Source organism: Dothidotthia symphoricarpi (assembly GCF_010015815.1).
Source record: "Dothidotthia symphoricarpi CBS 119687 unplaced genomic scaffold P153scaffold_7, whole genome shotgun sequence".
Lineage (NCBI taxonomy): Eukaryota > Fungi > Ascomycota > Dothideomycetes > Pleosporales > Dothidotthiaceae > Dothidotthia > Dothidotthia symphoricarpi.
Window position 1 is genome coordinate 154093 of NW_022985014.1, and position 25060 is coordinate 179152.

The 25060-nt window shown below is 51.4% G+C and overlaps 9 protein-coding genes across 9 annotated transcripts; 4 read left to right on the forward strand and 5 right to left on the reverse strand.

Moving 5' to 3' along the window:
• Positions 1-437: 437 nt before the first annotated feature.
• P153DRAFT_287972 (uncharacterized protein) lies at positions 438-1400 on the forward strand (the record flags this gene model as incomplete). The annotated part of the gene is made up of 1 exon (XM_033663578.1): positions 438-1400. The coding sequence occupies one exon, from the start codon at positions 438-440 to the stop codon at positions 1398-1400; it is 963 nt and encodes a 320-aa protein (XP_033525119.1).
• Positions 1401-1551: 151 nt separating this feature from the next.
• P153DRAFT_312641 (meiosis-specific APC/C activator protein AMA1) lies at positions 1552-4584 on the reverse strand (the record flags this gene model as incomplete). Its single annotated transcript, XM_033664851.1, has 2 exons — positions 1552-3059; positions 3219-4584. The coding sequence occupies 2 exons, from the start codon at positions 4582-4584 to the stop codon at positions 1720-1722; spliced, it is 2706 nt and encodes a 901-aa protein (XP_033525120.1). The 3' UTR covers positions 1552-1719.
• Positions 4585-4874: 290 nt separating this feature from the next.
• P153DRAFT_312645 (protein prenylyltransferase) lies at positions 4875-6102 on the forward strand. The gene is made up of 3 exons (XM_033664852.1): positions 4875-4912; positions 4969-5079; positions 5136-6102. Exons 1-3 carry the CDS (start codon positions 4904-4906, stop codon positions 6078-6080), a joined length of 1065 nt encoding a protein of 354 aa, XP_033525121.1. The 5' UTR covers positions 4875-4903; the 3' UTR covers positions 6081-6102.
• Positions 6103-6104: 2 nt separating this feature from the next.
• Positions 6105-6541, reverse strand: P153DRAFT_383960 (uncharacterized protein; the record flags this gene model as incomplete). Its single annotated transcript, XM_033670291.1, has 2 exons — positions 6105-6369; positions 6420-6541. 2 exons carry the CDS (start codon positions 6539-6541, stop codon positions 6105-6107), a joined length of 387 nt encoding a protein of 128 aa, XP_033525122.1.
• A 187-nt stretch (positions 6542-6728) lies between these two features.
• On the forward strand, positions 6729-13637 carry P153DRAFT_365400 (uncharacterized protein; the record flags this gene model as incomplete). The annotated part of the gene is made up of 1 exon (XM_033667818.1): positions 6729-13637. A coding segment is annotated over one exon (6814 nt), but the record flags the coding sequence as incomplete, so codon positions are not given.
• Positions 13638-14067: 430 nt separating this feature from the next.
• Positions 14068-16214, reverse strand: P153DRAFT_204124 (uncharacterized protein). Its single transcript, XM_033662515.1, has 2 exons — positions 15973-16214; positions 14068-15923 (listed from the first exon to the last, which is right to left on the reverse strand). Exons 1-2 carry the CDS (start codon positions 16049-16051, stop codon positions 14317-14319), a joined length of 1686 nt encoding a protein of 561 aa, XP_033525124.1. The 5' UTR covers positions 16052-16214; the 3' UTR covers positions 14068-14316.
• A 1515-nt stretch (positions 16215-17729) lies between these two features.
• P153DRAFT_374614 (phosphoglycerate mutase-like protein) lies at positions 17730-18755 on the reverse strand (the record flags this gene model as incomplete). The annotated part of the gene is made up of 2 exons (XM_033669529.1): positions 17730-18642; positions 18688-18755. 2 exons carry the CDS (start codon positions 18753-18755, stop codon positions 17730-17732), a joined length of 981 nt encoding a protein of 326 aa, XP_033525125.1.
• A 1162-nt stretch (positions 18756-19917) lies between these two features.
• On the forward strand, positions 19918-22507 carry P153DRAFT_336572 (uncharacterized protein; the record flags this gene model as incomplete). The annotated part of the gene is made up of 2 exons (XM_033665708.1): positions 19918-20595; positions 20646-22507. 2 exons carry the CDS (start codon positions 19918-19920, stop codon positions 22353-22355), a joined length of 2388 nt encoding a protein of 795 aa, XP_033525126.1. The 3' UTR covers positions 22356-22507.
• Positions 22508-23515: 1008 nt separating this feature from the next.
• On the reverse strand, positions 23516-24775 carry P153DRAFT_355588 (TauD-domain-containing protein; the record flags this gene model as incomplete). The annotated part of the gene is made up of 3 exons (XM_033666579.1): positions 23516-24285; positions 24334-24533; positions 24582-24775. 3 exons carry the CDS (start codon positions 24773-24775, stop codon positions 23516-23518), a joined length of 1164 nt encoding a protein of 387 aa, XP_033525127.1.
• Between the last annotated feature and the right edge of the window lie 285 nt (positions 24776-25060).

Sequence of the window (25060 nt, forward strand, 5' to 3'; positions counted from 1 at the left end):
CTTGGTGAAGAAGCCCTGTTCGAGATCTAGTTTTCCTCCCACCTTACGTCATTGCGAACTACACTTCTCGGTCCAATCATTTCCATACATCAACTCGCCTATCACAATACGACAGAAGTCATTCCTGTAATATCGAAATTTAATGGAATAAAGCCGTTCTGCAAAGAAGTGATTGACAAATAGAGATCTTTCCACCGTCACGCCTCTTACGCGTCGTTAGCTTTTTACCGCCACGCAAAGCAACGAAGTATGTGATCTGTTCATGCTTGATCTGGACTTTCCAATATTTCTAGACACACCGTAGGAGTAGGATCAAATTCACACGGGCCTCCCACCCAATCTTCACATGCAAATATTCGCACGCAACTCTCTGACGGACGACCTAACCGCCACATCCTCAGTACAAATATCACCTCTCCTTCGTACATACCACCATAATGGGTTGGCTTCGGTATCTTGTACCTAAGATTCTCTTGCCTACCTTTACTTGGCCTCATCAAGTCCTTGGATCTGTCAATTTAGCATCATCAATTCCACCAACACCGCGCCTTTCCCCCCCAAGTGTTCGTCAAGCTATTGGATTCTTTCACAACTACCTTCGTTCCTTCTCGAGCTACTACTGCCATTGGTGTGGCATTCCATTTGACAATCAGATCGCGGCTCTTCCATTTGGACTGGTGTTAAAATGGTCAGACGGCACGCGGCTTGAAGAAGTAGCGGCAACCTTAATAGCGCGATCTGCAGGCTTTCCAGTGCCAAAGATTATCTCATACGGCGAGCATCCTGACGCACCTCATGCACCGGTGTCAATACTTATGACTCGCATACTGGGAAAGGACCTGGGCGACCCGGGATTGTACGAGGAGATGACTGACGACGAGCGGGAGAGCATTTTCGCAGAACTACAGTGCATCCTACAAGTCATGCGGAAATGGTCTCACTCATGGGGCAAAGAGCAGATCTGTTCAGTGTTAGGTACGCCAGTCAGGAGCGTGCGTATCCCCGGTCATGCAGTCGGACCGTGTGAATCTGAATCTGAATTCAATGACCACCTCTTCAGTTCCATCTCCGGCCACAGCTTCGAAACTCAGGAAACGTTCAAAGAGACGATGGAAGTTGCTAGAAGATTGCAAGAGATGCGGCATCCAATCGTCTTTACTCATGGCGATCTCAAACATCATAATATTATGGTTTTAGATGGTCACATTTCGGGCTTCCTGGACTGGGAGTCTGCGGGCTGGTATCCGGATTATTGGGAGTTTACTACTCCTCTAAGATTTGGCCCGAGAGACTTTTGGTGGAATGAGTTGGTGTGCAGACTGTGCGGTGAAAAATACGCGGTGGAACTGGAGAGTGAGAAAGCGCTGGTTCCCCTTACGGTCGACTCGTGGGCATGGTAGATATTTTGTATTATTCCATAAAAGAGTATTGGATTTCCTGATTGCGTCGGGCCTGAAGTGAATGTCGTGGAGTTCGAGAATGCAAATATTGCTTGTACGGAGCTCAATCAAGAGCGGAGACTAGTGTAGATCATAAGTACGCATGTCTATTCAACTCAAGAGTAGGAACATAGGTGCGAGGTTAGGGCCGAGCCACGCAATGTCGTTTGTGTCTATGCGCGGCACAGAGGCGAAGAGATGTATCACTCCAATTGACAATGCTTCAACACCAGAGGGATGCCATACGCAATCAACCCACTCACTTACAACCCCAACATCCCTACCTAATCACAGCACCCTCCTGTTCAACACCATGAAGCCCCTCAAGAATGTCACTTCCACCGAGCAACCCTCTCGTCCCATTGCCCAGCAACCCTCTTTCCACACTTCCCCTTTTATCTGTCCAAATCTCATGGAATCGAATTGCCATATCACTAGCCGCAACGACGATACAACCCTCTTCGACACCTCTTCTGGACCACACACCGTCCTCGCCTCTGGCCCTCCCACTTTCATCTACGTCAGGTCCGCTCATCGGGCCGCCAGGGTACGCAACAGCACACAGTGCACGGTTTTCGTCCCACCACGGCACGGCAACGACCTGCTCGCAGCTGGGCCAGGCGAAGACTGCGATGCGATATGGATGCTCTGGCTGCGCGAAGCCGAACGTTGCTGCAATCTCTCGTCGTGTCTGGGACCAAATGAGGCTCGTGACTTGCGCGGCGCAGTCGATGGTCGCAAGACATGTGCTTGACCGGGTGTGGTAGAAGTGAATGCAGCGATCGTTAGAGCCGCCTCCAATGGCTATAAGGCCACGTTGCCAGGGGCAAAAGGCCATGGCTTTCACGGCGGCGTTGAGCGTCCATTTGTATTTTGCTATGGTAGCGGGAAGGTGGAGGACGGAACCGGAGCGGTTGGTTACAGTGTAAATTGATTCGCCGCTAGGACCTTCGCGAATGTCTAGAGAAGAGGCTGTGTTATCGCTGTTGCCGCTTGGACGGAGGACCTTTTTCGTCTCGAAAAGTGAGCAGTTGTTGTCATTTCCTCCACTGGCGAATAGCTCGCCATCTACCGACCAAGCTAGCCCGCAGATCTGTTGCGTGTGAATCGTCAGGCGCGCAAGAAGTGTCATTGCCCCGTGCCAGCCAAATAACGCGCTCTGTGTCTCTGACGGCCATTCGATGCTGTAAAAGTAGAGATGTCCAACTTCATCGCCGATGAGCAGTTCCTCAGTGGCTACCGTCAGCGCTCTGTCACGCAGTGAAGACCGTTGCACGACGGTGGGTCTCCAAGAGACGCACGAGATAGGTTTGGGCTGAGTGGCATCGAAACGAGGTTCTGAGTCAAATGGGCTCCAAAGAGCAATACGGCCATCTGCTCGTCCTACAGCAAGAATCGCTTGACCACCCTGAGCCGAGGAAAAGTCAAGCGATGTGACGTGCTGAACTTCTGGCAAGGAAGTAGCGTGAACGGAGTTGAGCGACTCAGGAGTGTCCACCCCGTTTCTTTCTGACCAAATGTGTACAAAGTTACCCAGTCCCACTGCAAGACATTGGGCAGTATGAGAGTAGGCAAGCAGGGTACAATAGTAGTCATCTCGTAGTTGAGGGGCGTCGAGAACTGTGATCTACGTCAGCACAGTCAGGCCGTTACGCAACAGTGACCTATCTGAACGGTAACATTGGTACAGGCGTCCGTATCTTCTGTTGCGATCGCTTTGGTACTTCGGAATCCAGTCAGCATTAAATTTTGAATTTTCGCAAAAAAGAAATGACAAACGCGAATGAACACCATCCATGACCCACGCTCCATCTCGCCACACGTGCTTTTCATGGGACGCCGTGCCGTCATATCCGTTATTTTGGACGCTGGTGAACGCTGGAGAATGTTGTAGAATTCGATCGACCTGATCAACGTCAAGTGCCAATGCAAGACGCCGCTCGTAGGCTTCTAGCTCAGCTTCGGGGTCTGCTCGATTGAGAAAGGCCGACCGGTAGAGAGGTGCGTTCGTTCCACTACCAAGCATACCGCCTCTACCAGTAGAGACACCACTGACGGTATTGCTAACGGCGGAGGGTCCGCCGACATTCCAAATAGCGCCAGCACTGACCTGGCGAGGGCTCAGCGTGAGAGAGTTACGTCTCAAAGCCAAGTTGTTGTTTCTGCGATTAGTAGTAACCCGTCCCATAATCTGAGAGTGTGCTTCTCGTAGACCTCGCAGCTCATCGTTGAGACGGCCAGTTCTGCGCAGCCGGCGACTGAAAGGATCTCCACCAGGTCGAACGCCGCGATATACAATCTGTTCTATTTCTAGACGCTCGACTGGCTTGTTCAGTTCAAAGCTCTCGCGAGTGATCGCCGGTGGGCGACGACACGCAATGAAGCGATCCGGCGTGCTTGTTCGACCTCGACGTGGAGAGGGCAGCAAGCCACCGCGTGCCGCCCATTGGCTTGGCCTCAGAGGAGAGCTGGCATGGCGGGGAGTGAGCCGACAGAGTTTTGTCGGAGAGCAAGGTTCCTCGACAGAGGGATCAGCATATGTTGTGGAGAGTGATATCAAACTCTCGATGTCTACAGCGACTGTATCTGAAGAGAAAGCTGTGGAAGATGAATTCGGCTCCAGTCCACTCGAGAAGCTATCCGACACGCTGCGGTAATGGCTCCGCTTTCTCGGAGCGAAGATGTCTCGAGCTGGGATTGGACTACCGGTGACGTCGGTGGGAGTTGTGGTTTGATCGTCGGAATGACTGTCAGCATTATGCGAAAAGCGTATGTTTGAGCGAGCGAGCGTGGGTGACGGCGAGGGAGAAGACTGGTTAGCATTCTGTACTTGTCGCTTTATGGGCGAATCATCATTTGATTGAGACGAAGTGGGATCACAAGGAGCTGAAAGTATCTCTGGAATTGAAAGCGCGCCGAGACGAGATGCAAACTTGGGCTTTGTAGGAGAGGGTGGAGGAGTGAGAAAGGGAGTGTCTAGGCCATTGTCGATGTCTCGAATGAATAGACAGCTGCGAGATTTGCGAGGTGATCCGGGAGTCCTGGGTGACCACCAGCCTTCTGTGCTGACAGTCTTGGTCGGAGACAAGGGCGGCGTGAGATAGCCAGAGCTGTATGGGGATGCTTCGTCTCCAGTATCGTTCATGTTGATTGATTTCTGAGGGTAGTGGTGAGTTGCACGACCAGACTCTGGGTCTCAGTGCATGTCGAACGGATCGATCAGCGGTGCCCGGAAGCCCGGATGAAAGACCTGCTGTCGCGAAGTTATTGCTGCTGGATTAGTAATGGCAATGCAGTATGGAGTTTCTTAGGACTCTGCGAGTTGTAGGATAGATGTTCAAGCGTGTTGTAGTGCCTCGGAGGTGTGACGTAGGGGAGGGGGAGGGAAGGAGCGCGACGCGTAGTGGGGTCCGACCACTTCAAGAAATCGCGAACGCTTGCGACAAGTTTGCGCAAAGTTAAACATGGCAAGTGTAAGTCGCTGTTGTACATTTTTCATCTATTGGCACCTATGATAACATATTCTTAGCATGGTATCGCGCGCGCATCCGGTCCTATCGTCCGCTCAGAGGAGGCGCAACAGAAGGAGCTTCAGCAGATCGCGACTTACAAGGACCTGGTCGACTTGGTAAACGCAAGGGTAGGCAGGGCCTCTACTATGGCCTATGGGTTGCTTCTGACATCTTCGTATCACAGATCGCAGAGAAACAGTACACAGTCGAATTGTTGGGCCTTGTCACGAAGCTCCTGAACGAGAACCCCGAGTACTACACGATATGGAACCACCGGAGACGCGTCTTAAGTGCACTACTCTCTGCAGAGTCGCCGGAGCAATCACAAAACGATCTTATACAAGGCGATTTGCAGCTCACATTCGCGTTGTTGCGCAAGTTTCCCAAATGCTATTGGATATGGAATCACAGAGATTGGCTTCTACAGAAAGGAGAATCTTTCCTGGGCGAAGACGCAGCCCGCAAGCTTTGGTCGGGTGAGCTACAGCTGATAAACAAGATGCTGCACGCAGACAGTAGGAACTTCCATGCATGGGGCTATAGGCGCTTTGTAGTCTCGCAGCTTGAACGTTTGGTTGCCCCCGAAAACATATCCTGTAGCCTCACCGAGTCTGAGTTCGAGTATACGACAAAGATGATCAAAACCAATCTGTCCAACTTCTCCGCTTGGCACAACCGCAGCCAACTCATCCCCCGTATCCTCAACGAGCGCCAGGCGGACACCACAACGCGCCGTGCTTTCCTGGACTCCGAGCTTTCATTGATATGCGAGGCCATCAACACCGACCCGTTTGACCAATCCATCTGGTTTTACCACCAATATCTGCTATCAACCTTGTCTCCGTCCTGTCCGCCACAGCATCTTATAGTCCAAACCCTAACCAACGGCGAGCGGCAAAGCTACTACGAGCACGAGATGGAGTATATCAAGGATATATTGGAGGACGAGACGGACTGCAAATGGATATACGAGGCACTGCTGGGACTCGCGGCGGCGTATTTAGAGGTGGACGCTGGGACCGGAGCGGTAACGACAAAGGATATGAGGGCGTGGCTTGGGGAGTTGAATCGGCTAGATCCTTTGAGGCGAGGGCGGTGGAGGGATCTGGAGAGGACGCTGAAGTTGTGAATCTACATGTTCTTGTTGGCACCATCACGGCTTTCCCTTTGCCGCATCTGTGATATCCTTAGCAGGCGCTGCTGCTGGTGTAGTTTCCCTTTTCGCATCCTTTTTCCATGCCCAGAGTCCAAGAAGTGACGACCACGAGGATGTTGATGATGCAGACGGCGTAGGCGATGCGGATGCTTTGATTTCCTCCTTCTTAGCTTGCAATTTCTCAGGCGCCGGGGACGATGCCGCGCTCGAGGCCATAGGCGAAGGACCCTCGCTATTCAATGCCGCTGCAGCCGCAACCTCTCTGGAACACGAGTCAGTGAAAGCATGAAAGACAATGTCTTTTGGCCTTACTGATCATATTCTTTCTGGAGCCTCTCCATCCTCTGCGCCTTGAACTCTTCATCAAAGGTCGCAATACCAATCGAGACCCCAACAACAGCTGCCAATGCAACTGGAAGAATGCGGCCCGCCATAATTTACTCTACCGTGGTCTTGCTGATGGTCGCCTCGAAGAGTGCATGACGAAATCGCACAGAGAAATCGCCGCCTGCCACCTTGACGCGCTAACGTTAGTGGAGCACGGGCAGACGCGTCGAACTCAATCAAGAGCGCGGTCGCCCCACCGCCTCTGATACGCGAAACGACATGCAGACGCGCTCCAATGTCCAAATGGCGGCAAAGAGGGTTTGTCCAGGATTCGGATGAGGAAGAGGACGAGTCGCAGATTGAAAGTCAGGGCGAGAAACGTGAATCTAGCGTGGATGGACGCGTCGAGGGCGTTGACGATGATGGCAGTCATGGCGAAAAAGTTACAGATGGTTTGCAGCAGAGTGTAAAAGAAGATGGGGCGGAAGAACAAACTGCCAAAGAGATCCAACAAACGAACACAGAGAAGGAAGTCAACACTACGCCAAAACGAAGTGTCTCGCCAAATCGTCCCGCGCTCTCCCCATTCACACCCGTCTTCGCGCCATCTTCGCATCGAGAGCCCACCGAGAGCCCCGATCCGCTTCAGAGTACGCCAGTGCCTAGGACTCAAAAAAATGGACCGCCTCCCATCTCTCTTCGTCCAGCATCGTCAGTCGCTCCACGCGATTCACCAGCGTTAGAAACGCATCGCAGTGATGGGTTTGCCCTGTCTTCGCAAATTCTCGGAGAGCCTATGCTGTTCTCACGCCAGTCGACACAGAGTGTTGGGAATGTGTCTTCGCAGATACTCGGGGAACCGATAACGCTCCCACGACTATCGACACTGAACAATGATAGCAAGATCACAAGTTCCTCTCAGATATCGGCTGAGGACCGTGTAGCATTTCTATTCGACGACTCTGATAACGACCCACTGTCAGAACCACCATCGATCGTCAACTCGCCAGACACCCTGTCTGACAACGCTACACCTCATCGACGGACCGCAGTGCGGGTGGTCATACCATCTTCGAACATTCTACAGAGGCAGCTCGCAGAGCATGCACCGAGTCGCGAGTTCCGCCAGCGGAAGCCAATCCAGCTGCATCCATACGCTATTGAAGGTGAAAGATACAAGCAGGATTTCCAAAGCCGGGGCATCAAACCAGTGCCTCGAGCACGGTCTCCACAACGACAGTTAGGGCACGTTGATACAGAAACGCAGGAAGGAAATTACAACCCTGGCAAGTCTCGCTCTAATAGCCTGGAGCTCGAGATACCAGTCTCTACGCCTCTCATCCCAAGGGCAAGAAAGGACCCGCTGCAAGGAAGCTCGACTCGCCGTATCGCTTCTGATCCGGCGAGACACAGATTATCCGATCCTCAACTGCGTGCCCCACCCGCTGCGAAGAAAAGGAAACTCAATCCCTCGCTGACACAGATCGTAACATCTACAAGCATATTTGATGTTGACAACAGGCGTCGGGACGTCTGGTCAATACCCCCAAACTCACCACCATACTCAAGCAGTCCTCCTCGGAACGGGAACAGGGCAGTCCGTCGAGCAGGTAGGCTTGCTGCAAACACCCCTGTTCCAAGTCTTCCGACCCCGTCCAATTCATCCGTTTTTCATGATGATCCCCAGCCTCCACCCGAGTCGGACTCAGAACCTGTCCCCGGTAGCATACATAAGTCTGGTGGAGGATTGCGTCGACCGACGAGAGTTGTGGCCAGTGCTACATCGTCATCAGCAACCGATGAGTCTAGTGAGTCTGAACAGAGTGACGCCGAGTTAAGGAACGTTGGAAGGAAGATAAAGGGCGTGCTCCCTGCATCGTGGCTTCGATTCGATCTGCAGGCGCAGGAACGTCGAAAGGCTCAAGCAGCACGTGAACGGGAACGCGCGCGGCAGGATGCCGCGCGCTCTCCTGAACCAGCTGAGCCTCAACGTGGAGTAGCTCAGAAAGTCAAAAGACGGCATAGAAGGGCCTCATCGCCTCAAGCATCATCAAGAGATGCTATAGTCATCTCCGACGAATCTGACAACGAACCCGAGGTCTCTAATTCCCGCTACACCATTCACGTAGATGATACTGTACAGCAGAACGCATCTGCATTGGCCGCAATGTTTGATGATCGGTATGGTGATGACGATATGGCACATATGGAGCATGATCGCCTGCCTTTACCCACCCTTGGGGGTACCGGGCCCAAACGGAAAAGGCAGACAAAGCTGGCGGACGCGTTCAGCAGGACGAAGAGAACGAAGTTGTTGACCGGCACTGCTATTCCTACTGGAAGACGGCATGATAGCAAGACAAAAAAACGAAAGCACGTCAATTCGAGAGCACCACGACCAAAACCGCCACCAGCTTTGAGTGTCTTTGACGTAGACGTCTCATCGCCAGGTCAAAATCAAGACATACCACTCTTTATCAAGCTTGCGAGACGACAAGCGCGAAAGCAACCAAATCTTGCTCGACAAAGTCCGAGGCATAAGCAAATTCGACTGCATAATGTTCGCGACACTGAAGATGCGAACCTCACCCTCCAGCAGTGGCGTCAGGGCAAACTCAAACCCAGAGCAAATGCGTCGCCACAGCAGTGTTCCAACCGCCAGCCACTGTCTGATAGAACCGACGTTCAACAAGGCTCACAACAACAGATGATTGCTGAACATCGCTCTACTCAAATGCCGGAGAAGTCGTCAGAACCGAAATCGAACTCAGGTGTACGCCAAATAGTTCGTCGTAAAGACTTTCCTTTTAGTCTTGAAAAGTTCCAACGAACTTCTTCCCAAAGGCCAAAGTCCTCACAGCAGAAACGAAAGAAAGCACACCCTCAATGGCAGCCTCAGCAACTGACCCTACGAGGTCCCCTCCCATTTAGAACTGCGCAACTCGAAGGTGGAGAGAATGACTTCGACCAGAGTCATCGAAAGGTCGCGTTTGAAAAGGAATTGCTGCGAGTTGACCAACAATTCGGTCTTCAACAACCTATGAATCAGCCCTTCAGCAACCCACAATTGGCACGATTCCTTGCCGATGACGATGCTATCCTTCCGCCTCTCCCTTCGGCGAGAGACATTGGGGAGCTGCAGGGAGAGACCTCTGTACCCCAACCACCGCCAAAACGACGCCTGATGCGAAAGAAACAAGCTCATAGGATCGATGTCGATGCTCGAGAGTACCGGCAGCCAAGTGAGCCAGCTGTTCAGGATGTCGTGAACGTATTCAAAGCAGTCCAAGTTCAAGAAACTCTGCCGGAGCAGCCTCGACTACCAGTGCTCCAAGGCTTAGGGCCTTTCGGCGCACAGTATCCCACCACATTTGATGTGTCTCCGCTCAAGGATGGCACGTACTTCCACTCCTCGACGTTCATCGGCTCCGATCAACTACGGTACGCTTTATTGACTGGCAGAGAGGATGGCCGCGATCTGGACGAGCCGGCTGGATACTGTACTATCTCATATAACACCACATCGTTTAGGTGTGGGCCCTGGAACGATGAGACCTGTTCACGACTTCATGACTTGATGAAAGCAATATGGTTACCTCTCGACAGTCAATCGCAATTCTCTGATCACTCTCCAGTCGTATACAGTGAGGCGCTGGCGCATACCGCAAACTTTCTACGTTCACTCATTTTTTACCTCTCCACACATTTGCGTTTTCTCGATCCAATTGATCGAAAGGGCTTTGCGACCAAGATGAGCCAATTTGTTCAACTAATGCTCGATCGAACGTCTGGGGCGTACGCTACAATCCGTGGACAGAGTGAACATTCGAGTGGTGCACAAAGTAGTATTCGCGTCATGACTTATCTGCTTGTATTGAGCACACAGGTTTATCAGATTGACCAACATCCCATGGCAGGCCTACACAGTCAACCCCAAATCATCAGTTCTGTAAAGAGCATATCGAAGACAGTCATTGCGTATTTAGTGCACGAAGGGTTTTCGGAGTTGGCCGATTTTCTCAAGGACAATGCGAAGCATGTCACGCGAGAGAACGGAATTCAAGAAAGCGACGCACTTGTGGAGAGCGTTGTCGTGTGTATGCATGCGCTACATAATATCGATTTGCCTGCATCAGGGTTTTGGGACATTGTCAGCCAAGAACTTTCCGTGTCAGCCACGAAGGCCGTACACATTCAAATGTTCGAGTCTTCATGGGCTACAATCTTTACGTTGCTTCCGTTCATCGAATTCGATGTATCTGGAATCCCTACCAGAAGCCGAAGAGACCTCTTTAAGTATGACAACTGGACCTGCATCAGGGATATTCTGAAACGACTCTTCGAGCTGTACCCAAATACAAACAGTCCCTCGCTCAACGGCTACGTTCGCGCCAACCTGACGAGATGTCATAGATTGATCGAACATTGGCACTGGAGACGGCCAGAACAGATGCTCAACGCGGCACTTGATTTCTTCGGTAAGAATGGACTCAGACCATTGCGGCATGAGGCAAGTCATGGTGCTTCAAACTACCTGCACAATCTGGCGACACAATCGTCTCTGGCTTTGGAACCGAACGAGAATTCGTTTCACGTATATCTCAAATGCCTAGCCATGGGTCTTGATGGCATGAAGGAGACGTACCTCGAGAAAAAGATTCGAAGCTTTGTCTTCCGAACTATCCCCAACCACGGCCGGCGCCATCCCAAGGATCAATCCCTCGATGAGGACAGTCTAGTTGCCCTGCGCAACCATCACGATCTTCTCTGTACGCTCTACATGAGAGCACCTCCATCTTGTCGACCAAAATTGGACCACATTCGCGACCTTGTGAACCATGAAGTTTCTCACCGCGAAGCCTGTAGGCTCAACGTGCGCGCCTGGGCCAACCTCGCAACCTTTCAGCTGTCAGCCGACGAACCCTATACATCCACGAAGCCGTTCGCACTTTGGCACAAGGAGATCATGCACCAAACACTGAAGCAATACCGCCTAGCCAAGACTGAAGCAGAGGACTATCTGAAGTCTGGAGTTTTAGATGGAACTAGCGACGTTTCTGCAATCATGGTTCGACAGACAATGGAAGGGAATCAAGAACAAGTCATCGCGACCCTGCGCGACTGTATTGCAGGCATGAGGAAGGCTATTCAGCATACCCACGACCAGACATCATTGAGAAACTTCCTCATTGACTCTGACATCGCCTATTTACTCGAGCTCCCGCATCTTGAAGATCGTCGCCTCATCAGCGTCATCAGAGATACTCTATTAGTCCTCCGCGAATATGCAAACTCGCACAAAGCTTATGCACAACGTGGAGAGAGTCAGTCGACAAGTGAAGAAAGCCAAAACTATGGCGGCGATTCTATCGATTGGGACGATGTTCAGCATATCGATCCTCAGTCTACTGAGAATGTTCCTAGACAATCGAGTCTGGACTTCATCGAAGGTCCTCTCTGGCGACTAACGTCCAACGCTTACGGCGCGGAAAGCTCGCCAGAAGACAACCTCCTCATGGACTGCGTTGATACGTGGGTTCTTGTTGCCGCGTGTCAAGTGTCACTGGGTGATAAGTCATGGGCTTACTACATCGACCCTTTCAGCCCAGTAGCATGGCAGCAATTGATTCAAACGGAACAGACACGCAAGTTCGGCCCGTATTACATGGCCGCTCTGATCGACTGTGGTCCGGCTGTGTATGAGGGACATCGTCTCGAGTTCCTCACTGCGCTACTGCTTTCCCTGGCCGAGCGCGAGTCAATGCTTCGGTTCCAGAACCGACTGCTGCACTCCATTGTCCAAACGGATCACGATCATCCGCTTTGGAAAAATCTTCCGTTCTTCCGCAATGAGCAGACTGGCGAGTGGGACATCACCGCGGAGACTTTGCATGCGCGGCGTCTCTCCCTTATCTCCAGCATACTGGCCAACCTACGAGATGATGTCCAGGCCACCTTTCATGACCAACCCGCACGCGCACGCGAACTAAAAGGAGCATACGCCCAAATACTTGGAAACTTCATGAACACGATGAAGCACAACTACCTGCAACTCCAGCAAGGTAGTACAGTAACCGGCTCTTACGTTGAATTCGTCCAGAAAGTTGTCCAATTCCTCAAGCAATACACAAACGACATCACCCCTGTGCTGCCCTTCTTCACGGATTCAGTCGCTTTCCCTCTCCCATCCACAGATCCTACGTACGTGGTTGGCCGCCTCTGTGGATACGCGCCGAAAGCATCAGATTCGGGCACCGCCAAACAGCTCTCCATGTTCATACAGACGGTAGCGCAACAAGCCGCGGCTGACAACCAGCAATCGTACCTTGTCACGCAACTCACGACTGCTCTATGTACGGACGAAGCACCATTAGCTGATAGGGTGGCTTTACGGTCTGTGCTGCTTCGAAGTATCTTTCCTGCATATCTCGAAGGGGCATTTTCTTCGAGCACAGCCTTTCTCATAGCCAGGCCAATGTTATATGTCCTACCGCAGGTCTTGGACACGATGATCTTCGATCTCAGAGTCACGCAGCCAGACAGTCTTGACGCGATTGTAACGGGTGTCATGGCTGTAGCACACGCATTCATCCGCGGCACCGAGCTACTGAAAGACAACACAGACATGTTCCAGCGACCGCACATTCTCGCCGCTTTGACGCATATGCTACGGGCCATGCGCAGCGCTGTCCCGCTCCTGGATTACATCTACAGTCGCGCTACGTGCGGCGATGCGAGAAAACCTCCACTCGTGGTGTACATGGAGAAGTTCAGTGTTTATATCGCGCAGACAATCTGCGGTGTCGAACCACACGCCATCCCTTCATTTGACGGCGATGCACACGTCCTTTCTTCCGAGCTGCTGAGGTTTTGCCGGAGCGGGTTGGAGGAGGGCATGAAGTTGAATTGGAGCGAGAGGAGCGGAGCGATTTGGTTTGCACACGGAAATGCGAAGAGGGAGGTCGTGGTTGATATTGGGACGGTGGAGGAGGAGAAGGAGGGGTTGGTCGCTGGGATCGAAGAGTTTCATGCGACGCTTTCCGCTGTCTATGTTGAGGATGGCGAGTTGTGGGGAGGTGGAAGAGCGTTGGACGATATGGTTATGTAGTTATTTTGTGTTTTTAGCGGCATCGTGGGCGTTTTGTATTGATGGCGTAGTGTACATGGAATCGTACAGACTTTTTGAATCGTATAATCTGGAAGATGTAATCACACAAGTCAATTCTTTGTCTTACGCCCTCGAAAAACCACAACCCTATTTCTCTCCTTTTTCTCAACCCAACGGACAGCCTGTAAGTTGGGTAAAATAGTACAAAACATTCAATGCTTCCTCCACCAAGGGGACTTTCGATTAGTCGGTATACCAGGACCTAGAATGCAGCGAAGTTTTGTTCCATCCTGACAACAAAATGTGAACTTTGAGCAGAACTTATATGTTGTAGGTTACTACTATCAAATGCCTCGCATATACTTCTTCTACGTTTTGATATTGGGGTTTTGCACCTTTGAAGAGACGCAAAAAATGCAGCTTACTTCCCGCTTTTACACTTGACCAAGAGATGGAATCATGACATATTTCACAGACGGATCTTAGAAGGATAGTGTCACGAAGTGAAAAGACCCAAGAAGCGTTGTACGAACAATATACATTCAATAAATTACGGCAACTTGTGCCAAGCTATATAGCTATATAAATATATACAAACCCCACCCAGACGGGGCATCGTGAACCCAACATAAATTACACGTCTTTCCAAATCCCCACCAGCACCCCATATCGTATTACCAGTACCCAATACTCCCAAAATCCCCTCTTCCACGCGCTAAAAAGTATCAAGTGGTATCATAGAACAAGCACTAAAATCATGAAACGCAGTCTCGCTTACAAGGCGAACACAACGGGGACGAGGAAAAGAAGCCACCATACTTTCTCCTCGCGGTGTCCGCCCGCTCCGCTGGACGCTTCCGGCGCAGGCGGGATTTCGGATGCGTTGGGTGTTGTGGAGGACGTGGAAGAGGAGGAGGTGGATGATGTGCTGGAGGGGCGGGTAGTGAAGACAGATGAGCCGGCTGCGATGGCGCTGGTTGACATGGTGGATGAGGATGAGGCCGGGGGGGATGAGGGGGCTGTGCTTTGCGAGGCTGGTGCGGTGGACGATGGTGCGGATACAGTGGGAGATGCGGCGCTGGAAGACGCTGCACTGGAAGACAGAGCACTCGAAGGCGCGGCATTGGATGATGCAGCACTGGAAGGCGTGGCACTGGAAGGCGTGGCACTGGAAGGCGTGGCACTGGAAGGCGTGGCACTGGAAGACACAGCGCCGGAAGACACAGCGCCGGAAGACAGAGCACTAGAAGATGCAGCGTTGGAGGCGGAGCTGACCGACGTGGTGAGGGTGGTCTGCGCCGACGTGCTTGAAGTCTTTGTGGTTGCGAAGGCGGAGGACAGCATTGAGGCGATCGATGAGAGAACGCTAGGGATGTCCAACGATGCAGAGCTGGTCGAGGTGACCAAAGTAGTTGGTGCTGGTGTGGTCGAGGCCTGAGATGTTGAAATGATAGACGAAGCACTCGAAACGAGCGATGACAGCGTGCTGGAGACCATAGGAGGAGTGGAAAGAGTTTCCGTGACATAAGTGGTGGATGTGGATGTTGATGTGGTTAGAATTTGTTGTGATGAGACGAGAGAAGACGAGCCCGAGACGATGGATGATGCCATGCTGGAGACTGCTGAAGCGACGGGTAGAGTCTCTGTGACGAAAGTGACAGTCGTTGTAGACACTTCTGATGATGAGGACGCGAGACCACTACTCGAAGGCGGTGTTGGCAAAAGCGACGACGATGTTGGCAAAAGCGACGACGATGTTGGCAAAAGCGACGACGATGTTGGCAAAAGCGACGACGATGTTGGCAAAAGCGAAGACGATGTTGGCAAAAGCGAAGACGATGTTGGCAAAAGCGACGACGGCGATGAGGGTGAAGGCGATGATGGTGAATATATCGACGATACCGACACTGACAACGATGGCGTTGCACTCTCAGACACCGACACCAACACCGTCGACGTCTCCGAACCCACCGGCACAGGCACAACGACAGTCAAAGTCGTCGAGGTAGTGACCACCACAGTCGTAGTCTTCTCCTCACTGGCAGTCGATACAATGCCAACAACTGACGTAACCAACAAGGGATACCCGACTGTCCCCGAAGGCGACGGATACGCGTAGGTTGAAGAGTTTAGAAACCTAGAGCCAACCGCCGACGACGGCAGGAGTGGGATGCCATAACTGCTCAGCACTGGTACAGAAGGATATGCGATGGCCGAGCTTGTTTCGTACGATTCTGCTGATGTTGCTGATGAAGATGGCGATAAGGTCGATATCGTTGTTGACGTCTCACATGGCTCTTCCTGTTTTGAATGCGAAGGCAAAGTTGGAATTGGCACGGGCGCCCCTGATCCATATGGATGAAGAGTCACAGGTGTGGTTGCTAGACAAAGTCAGCAAGATTCTACTGTGTATATCGAACGCAGACGTACAATTCCCATACGGCATCCCATGGCACAAGACACGCGATGACAGTGCAGTCAACACCCAAACCGACGAACTTCTCCGCATAATGACTGAGTATGTGATGGAGTGCGATGCGTGCGCTGCTAGGTATTCTCCGACTGTAGTCACAACGCGAACGATGGAACAATTCACGGCAGAAGAAAAACGTTTCTGTGGTGGAGAACAGTTGGAGAGAAAAGCAAGCCAGCAGCCCCACAGCTTAAGTAGAATCCATCCATCGGGTTGTTGTGATTGCACAGTGGGTAAGTCGGTGGTTGACTGAGGTTGGTTCTCCCAGCCTCCCCTCGGCACGAAAACATGCTTGTTGCACAACAACGCGCTGGCAGCTGCCCACTGGAAGTTGCCGTCGCACAGAGTCTGGAACGAGGCGGTCTATCGGTTTCGATGCGCAACTTGATGTCTCTGAATGGAAGGCTTGCGATGACGATACGGTGTGGTGCTGGAAAGATGGGTAGGGAAGGAAGGGCACGGACACTTTCTGGTGGTTGACAACAAGGCTGTGTACGAAAGAGCTCGTATTCTACGTGTCACCACTTCAAAGGACAAATCCTGCATTATTATGATTACCCATGACTTAACACGAAAACCTGTTCAAATCAACGGAATAGAGCAGAAATAGATAGATCATGTGTTAAGAGCATTCAAGTGTATACCGTCTAGAATCAAACTGTATTTTTGGAGTTTATGGCGTGCAGGGGCTGGTGACTTGGAATTCGACGTCTTCCGTACCTGCGTCACTGCACGAGCCCTGCATGGCATATGCATGGCTTCCAGGTACGGCGCTGGCGCCCAACGTTACGCGGCAACGGTCTGCACAGCCAGTATATCGATGGTGATACGATAGATTGCACTCGGCCTTGAAATTAAGATTACGCCACTCTTCCCGTCCGCCACAAACTCTCTCCACAGGTTTTCGATAGACAGCAATTTCACACACGACAAGACACTCCGAGCCAGATGGCCTGACGCATGGCTTTCCATTCACCGCCAGACGTAAGGAATCGCAGGTGGTAGATGCACACGGAAACACGGTGCCTAGCAGGACACATCATCGAGATTGTCGCAAGGTCTCAGCGATCCACAGCTCCACCTTGAACAGCGTGACAAACAAGTCAGGCGATGATGTTTTGGAGCGAGTGTAGACCATGTTTGACTATGATATGGTGTGGCACTCAAGAATATGGGTATATGATGATTGTATTGGAGATAACTATTTACTGGACCGCGAGTCGGTTCGTCAATATGGGTGAGCTTGCGTCAGCCTTGACACGATATCGTTTACCAATCTTGATCTCGTTTATCATACTGAAAGGTCGATGCCTCGAAATTAGATGCAGCGACTATATGAGCGCACACAAACGATCGACACTCTGGCATATCAACACATCGAGAGGCGGCACGATTGTAGAGCAGGGGAAACTCCGGAAGTAACGAAGATGCTGAGCTGAACGATACAGGCTTCCTGTAATACATGGCGTCACAATCAGTGTGCATAATCTGATATTTGTCAGCGAGATCCCCAAGACTTCGATCGACAAAACGAGTGGTGTAAATGCAAGATCAGACAGCAGTTGGTACAAAATTTAGTCCACATAGAAATTCGGAACAGGTCTGTGAATAATGCTTTTTCATCATTGCAAGAGGGGGTGAACAGTGAAGGCATAGACTTACAGGTAGTTTTTACGACCTCAGACATTGCTTGGGTCGACCTTCTCCACAATCATCATGCAAGTTTACGCCTTTTGAAATATGTCTGGATGCTTTTCTGCGAGGCATCGTGGCGAGACGTACCAAATCCTCCACCTGCACGCTTGAGATTTTGGAGATGATCTTTGCCGTTCACCGTCAAGATCGTAGTCGTACAACCGCGAGCGATGCGTGTGGGGGACTTCTGAGCTGTGAGGACAGGAAAGGAAGGCAGTTCTGGAAGTTGTTGCTGCGCGATTTCGTCCTTATCAATCACAGCGTCTGCTGGTAGTGCATCAGTCGGCAATGGAAGATTCGGTACTTGCGGCGAGGGAGTGTCTGAAGTATGTCGAGAAGCTTCTAAAGCGACTTGGGTCATGAGCAACTCTAAAAAGCCGGTGTTCGACCACCCTCCCAATTGCTCGAGTGACACACGTGGGCCCAGCATGAGCCCAGAAGCGAAGGTTACGCTCTTGTGGGGGAGGCGCAGAAGCAGACACCGCCACAGCGAGGACAGGAAGATACCGTGGGAGACGATGGCGACGACCAGATCATCAGCCTCAGACGACTCTTCCAGCAACGGAAGAAGATGGTCATCGAGGAAGACATTGGCACGTCGCGCCAGTGACTCTTTCGATTCCTTGGCTACAAATCCCGGCGAGTCAACATACTCTTGTGTCCGCTCGTACGGCTTCTTCCCTTCCATGGATCCAAAGTCACGCTCCATGATCACGGGTAGCTGTACAACATCAGGCACCCTTCGCGTGGGGTCTTCGTCACCGGCGAGCAGCATCTGGGCCTCGCGGATCTGGCCAGCCGTCTTCACCGTGCGCTGGAGATTCGACGAGAAGATGTGCGTGAACGACAGCTCGAGCGCTCTGAAGTGCTGACCTAGACGCGTGGCTTGCTGGAAGCCATGGCAGGTGAGCGGCGAGTCTCTGACACCGGCACTGCGCGGTTAGCTAGGAAGACGCAAGATACAGGAGCTTGCTTACTAGCGCTGGGCGACATTATCGACTGTCTCTCCATGCCGGATGAGAAACAGCCTCATCGACCGTGCCATGGTGCCCGCCACAAGCAAAAGAGAGTCGTGTCGAGCTTCATGGGAACGCGATGAAAGTGGGCTGTCGAGATAAGGGAAGCTCGACGAACGGGTGTTTTCGCGGTTGGTGCGTATTAGCGTGGTATGTGATTACATAAGGTTGTTAGCTACTGTTTTGCAGCACGACACGTTCTCCACGACACCACTTTATTTAGAGACTACATCACATTCTGCAACTTCTGTTTGAATGCTTGGAGTACGCCTAGCAAAGCACACCTCCTAATCAAAATACATATGAGCACTGACTACGACAATGTGGAAGTTATCCGTGTCGTGTCCAACTACCTCAACCATCGGGGGGACAGGACGGTGGTACTGAATAACCACACAAACCACATCATCGACAAAAGGCACATGTTCCACAGCTTGGGTTCTGAGAATGATGACAATACATATGAGCAGGCTGTGATCTTCAGATTATTCTGAACCCGAGTCAACCATTAAAGCTTAAAGAACTATGTGTTGGGATGGATGGTCACTACTGAGTAAGCGTCGATCCAAACATACGGCCTGTACCGAGACTTCATGTCTCTCGCTCTGGGTGACATTTTCGCTTCGGATTTGACCAGCTCTCGGCTGACCGCTCTATCTACCGTTTGTTACACCCCACACTTATCCATCATACAACAAGTATAGTTTTGATGCTTGCTTCCATTACCTTCACTTCGCAAGACTACTTCAACCGTAGTTTATTCTACATTAATCCACAAGTTTCCTCTCTCTCGCTCATTCTCTTCTCTTGAACTCTCCCATTACGACACTCACCTCGTGCTTAGAAGTGTGTGGTACAGCGTCAAGTCTCGATACATCAGTTTCCGACTTCGGTGCAGATCACGTTCGCTTACTTACTCTTACCTTTTGGCGACTGTCTTTTCATTCAGGCTTTTGGAATCATTACGCTACGCTTGGGCATATCCCTCTCACCCGAAGATTGCTGGCTGTAAGCGGCTCTTTTACCTTTGTAGACACCGCATACTCTCCTACCTCCCGACAGTTTGTCCTTTCCTACTTACCGACAGTGTACTCTACTACCTACCACATCGTCATGAACAAAAGCACAGTGATCCTCAAACCCTAACACGCTCAATAGAAGCACGAGGTGACTTGCTCTACAACGCTCAAAATGGTCGACAACGACATGCCGCCGCGACCAGAGACTGAGTTTGACTTCAGTCTTCCTCATGGTCTCGAGGCTGGAGAAGATGCATCGAACGATGACCAGAATGACCGCGACTCTCTCCACGATCTGTTCAACAGTCCCGAACCCGACAACGACAACGAGCACAACAAGATTGACCACAACGATCATGACCTCAATCCCGAAAATCGGAATAATGACCAGCAAGACTTGAATTACTGCGCATTCGCGAAAGGGTTCTCAGATGACGAGGATGGCGATGAGACATTTGATGGCTCCTGGGCAGGCCATCAGGCTAAGACGAGTTCCTCCAGGAACAAGAAATCGCCAAGGCGCTCAGAGACTGATGATGCTGACGACGAGGAGTCTCCGAGAATGAAGAAACCTCGTCAGTCACTGTTTGGCGGTCCAGATGAAGAGGTCGAAGAGGACGAGCCTGATCGACGTGTTACAGAAGATCAATCAGGTCTTGATGCACTGGATACACCGGAACAAGGCATCCGCAATCGAATATCGAGTCTCAACCTCGATCAGCAAGAAGATGAAACGATCCGACCGTTCAATCTTGGCTTCGGTCTCGCGTCGTCCGACAGGGGAAGCATCTCTCCTCGATCTTCGCCAGCCCCATCCGAAGGGAGTGTCATCATCCCACCAGACGATCAGGTATGTCACGGTACTACAAGCAGTGGCAGCATTCTCGCTGACGTGCCCAGGTTCCCTATGAACTGCGCAAGAACATCGATAGGAAAAAGACTACCACATACCTGGACACCGACCAGACTGGCAATTACGACCCGCTGCAAGAAGTCAAACAGAAGATGCGTGCGCTGAACAAAGCCAGGACTGCAAAGAGAGGCAAGAAGAAGGGTAAAGAACGAGTGCCCAAGTTGCGCATTCGAAAGCGGATAATCAAGTTTCACTTCGAAGTATTTGGTAACGTCCTCAATCTCACGAACGAAGAAGACAACTGGCCGGACAACTGGTCTGAACTCGATTCTGAGTATGAACGCGAAGCTCAAGAGCTCCGCAGCTTTTATCGACGTAATACACCTGGTGTGGTACAACAAGTTCCCATTGTGGATCCTGCGGGTTTGCTGCAAGATCTGACAGGTCATCCTGCAGCGCGTGGCTGTGTGTCTTGCCGCCTGAACGAGCAAACATGCTCCATGAGCGAAGATGGCCCATACCCTTGCTCTCGGTGTATCGACGACAGGACTGAGTGCGAGCCTATATCCCCTCCCACTGTGAAAGGCCGTTGCAAGCGATGCCGCAAAGACAACCAAGAGTCTTGCTCCTTCGAAGACAATCCCGACCAAGCCCTCTGCGACTACTGCGCCGAGAACGAATTTATCTGCGAGGCTCTTCCACCAGAAGGCTACAAGGCTGACCGAGTAAGCCTAGACGCAGTCTTGTATAGCTCTAACAGACCTCATGCAACGTGCACATCTTGCCGCCAGCAGAAGAAGAGGTGCAGTCTCAAGAAGAAACATCACAAGCCGCCATGCAAACAATGCAAGAAAGACGGCACTGGTTGTACTTTCTACGATCTGCCGAAGCAGGACGACTGGAGAAAGAAGCCTGGTAAAATCGCTCCGGAAGTCTCGACGCCTGGTTCACAATTCTTCACACCAGAAGACCTGGCAGACCTAATGATGAGGGATGAAGAGATGCCCTCCCGCGCAGTAACCCCAGACATCGAGATGGAAGATGACGCAGGGCGCAAAGGGAGGCTCGGAAAAATCAACACGTCCTTCGCCCATCCAATCCTGTTTAACGAAGTTGCTTTCGACGAAACAGCACAGCAGCCTTCTGACTGCAACTTCTGCGAACTCCCTATCTTTGGCATGATTGGCCATTTCGAGCGCGAGGTCCATGTTATCCAGTGGTATAATGGTCTTGGATACACAGAAGTTGGCGGCGGGCACTGTTCGGACAAAGGACCAACGACTATGTGCGTTAGTTGCACGACTAGTCGCTTGCAAATTTTGGCTTGCCCAGCCCATCAACTCACGCCGATACGACACACCAACGAGCACCCCAGCTTTGACGATGTGGCGGAGGAGCTTATGTTCGCGGAGCCTGGTTCAATAGCAATGCAGTACCAGCTACAGCGTTGGTGCTCGATGTGTTTCTCTGTTGCCACGTTCGGCTGTGCTTGTTCCCAGCCCTCTGTGTGTGGCGAAGAGGAAACAGAACTCTCAGGCTGTGGGTTGAGGCTCTGCGATAGTTGCGAGATTGCGTTGCGAGGGTTTGCAGGAGATTTTGATCGAATGGCGGAGGATATGGATAGGCAGTCGAAGATTGCCGAATTTGATCAGCAGCAGGGTAGAAGCCTTGAAGGGGTAGCCAGGGCGGACGTTGGTTTCTTGAGACAGGATGGCCTGCTTATGAGGCATATCGGTGGTGAAGATGGAGAGGACTGAGAGCTGGTGGAGTCCATCAGCGACACGTCAAGTTGGAATGAGGATACTCAGTTTCTTTGATGCTTTGGTCGGACTAGTAGGGCTAGTATATTCTTTTCGTGGCGAGACAGCGTACCCGTTCGTGAGTTTAGGGACTTTGGTTTAGGTAATGCAACAGGAAGACATAATTCTACTTATTCATTTTTGCGTCCTTGCTCAGTGACTTCTATGTGAACATCCAGCAAAGTCACAAGTGTTCTGGCAGGTCGAGATACTTCGTCTCTTGAACCGCCCAAGGAATAGATGATGATCTCTGCGCGCTCATCTGGACTTTCCAAGGTGTTCGTGATCTCAAGTCTTTGTCAATCAAAATACCCAGAACCAAGGTGCAGCAAAAACTTGCAACAGCTTGACAACTACTTGTATGCGTCTCACTCATTCTCCTTATAGCTTGAAATTTCCATGCGAATTGCTTTGTTTTGCTTTGATGAACATTCGACCAACCGAGCGACGTGCTCTATCTGGTCTAGCGTGTTCGCGGTTTCGGGTCGTCGCCTCCATCGCCTCGTGGTCTTGCCCTCGACACCCGAAACAACAACACGCAGCATTCGATCAACCAAGACACGTTATCTTGCGATTCATGACTTAAACTAAAGCTATAGGGTCCAGTCCGATGTGTCAGGGATTACTGAAAGCCAGAAGTCACGCAAATCCTCAAGGCTGGCTTCTTTATCATCATGAGCTCTCGTCATATCCTTCACATACGACCATAGGACGTTGACAACAAGGCTTCCCGTTCGCTCAGCCCTATTTAAGCAACGTACCGGCGGATTAGTACCTTGGTTGGTGACAACAAGGGAATTCCCGCTGTTGTATGTTTTTGCCGTCCTTTTTGTTCCTCGAAGAATTTTTTATGCATATGCGGTCCGTGCGTGATGTACCCAAAAAACATGACTAGCAAATCCCCGCTGTTGTGTGTTATTGTCGGATATTTTTTTGCTTGCAGAAACCCTCGATCAGCATTCCTTCATCACGCCTGCGTTTGGTGCAAGTCGATGGTGGGAAATCATCGTTGGCTGTGCGGTCAGTGTCTTCAGGCCTCAATATCAATTTTGCTAGTCGCCACAAAACGATCGAGCCACATGATAACTTTTATTCTTGTTTCTTCGTGTCAAGATAGGCTAATACTCAAATCCTGGAGCGCTACCGGTCCTCTCCTCGAAAGGTGTCTCAAACGGCGCTTCAGCCTGCGGCGTGATCCTCGCCAGATGCCTCCTGGCACCATCATCCCAATCCAACAGCGCCGAATGCGCAGTCACCCTGTTGTCCCATACTACAACAGTTCCCGGCGCCCACTTGACGCGAGCCTGGAAGTCCTGGCCCTTGGCGATGTGGTCATAGAGGAAGTTAAGCAGGAAGTCGCTCTCCTCCTTCTTGAAGCCGACGATACGACGGCTGAACTGAGGGTTCACGAACAGCGCTTTCTCGCCAGTCACGGGATGAGTGCGTACGAGTGGGTGGATGGAGGTCACGGCTTCACGGCGGACAATGCCACCTCGGTTCTTGCTGTTGTCGGCCTGCTCGACGGCAGAGTGGACGACTTTCAATCCTTGGAGCCGTTTTCGGAACTCCGCCGAGAGTCGGTTGTATGCGGCGGCTTGGTTCGCGAAGAGGGTGTCCCCACCTGCAGCTGGACCGTCTAGTAGGTACAGGAATGTAGTGCCGGGGGGTTGCTTCTCGTAAGTGACATCAGAGTGCCATGTGATTGAGTTTGTTCGCTCTTCGAAAAAGTCACGCGCAGATGTGTCGTCTGTTCCTCGGTGGACGAGATGAACCTCGGGATATCCTTCAGGTGCGCCGGACGTAGGATGGATGTGGTGTCGCCCGAAGTAACCACCGATGTCGAGCGCGTCTTTGATAGCGAGGTCTGCAAAGTCCTGGTCGCGGAAAGCTATCTTCTATCAGCAGTTGAATAGTATCGAGCACCGAGCCTGCTTACCGACGACTTTCTTCTGTGCTACAAACAGAGCCAGCTCATCCTTACCAGCATCTGTCAGCTTGCTGAGTTGAACCCCAGTAACTTCAGCACCAATGTTGGCTGTCAGATCGGCGACCTTGGCATCTTTCAAGAGATTGGGAAACGCTGGGTCGGCGTCTTTGCCGTGCTCGTAATGCTCAAAAGGTTCCAATGGAGCATACCTGAGGTCCGGTCAGCGTGTGGTTTCAGATGAAGGTGGTATCGCTCACTTCACTTTCTCGTTCCACACGGGGAGGTAGTTTGGATACTTCGCAGGCGCATGCTTGTCGGTACCCCTCAATTCCAGCTCCTTCTCAAAAACCTTTGGACCACCGAACGCGGCTTCCTTGTATTGGCCAACACCCGACTTGAAGTTGTAGTCGGTTTGTGTTATAGTCGCCGTTTCCACGAGAGCGGGAGCCATCTTGTGAGTGTTGTGATCGAGAGCAGGTTTTGCCAAGAAGTCTTGTTGGGAATGAAAGTGGAGCGCATACGATGAATGGAGCCCTTTCTTATATTTTCCTGAGACGCGATCGTATTCACTATCATCATCAAGTCATCATCGCCACTTGCGAGGTTATCAATAAAGATCGCAGTTGACCCCGCTTTCGACTTCGATGTTGACTTGTCCAAGGTTGCTACTCAATCCTTGACGCAGTGGGAGTGCCGCATAATACCCGGATCAATCAGGAAAGACTTTGATGGCATC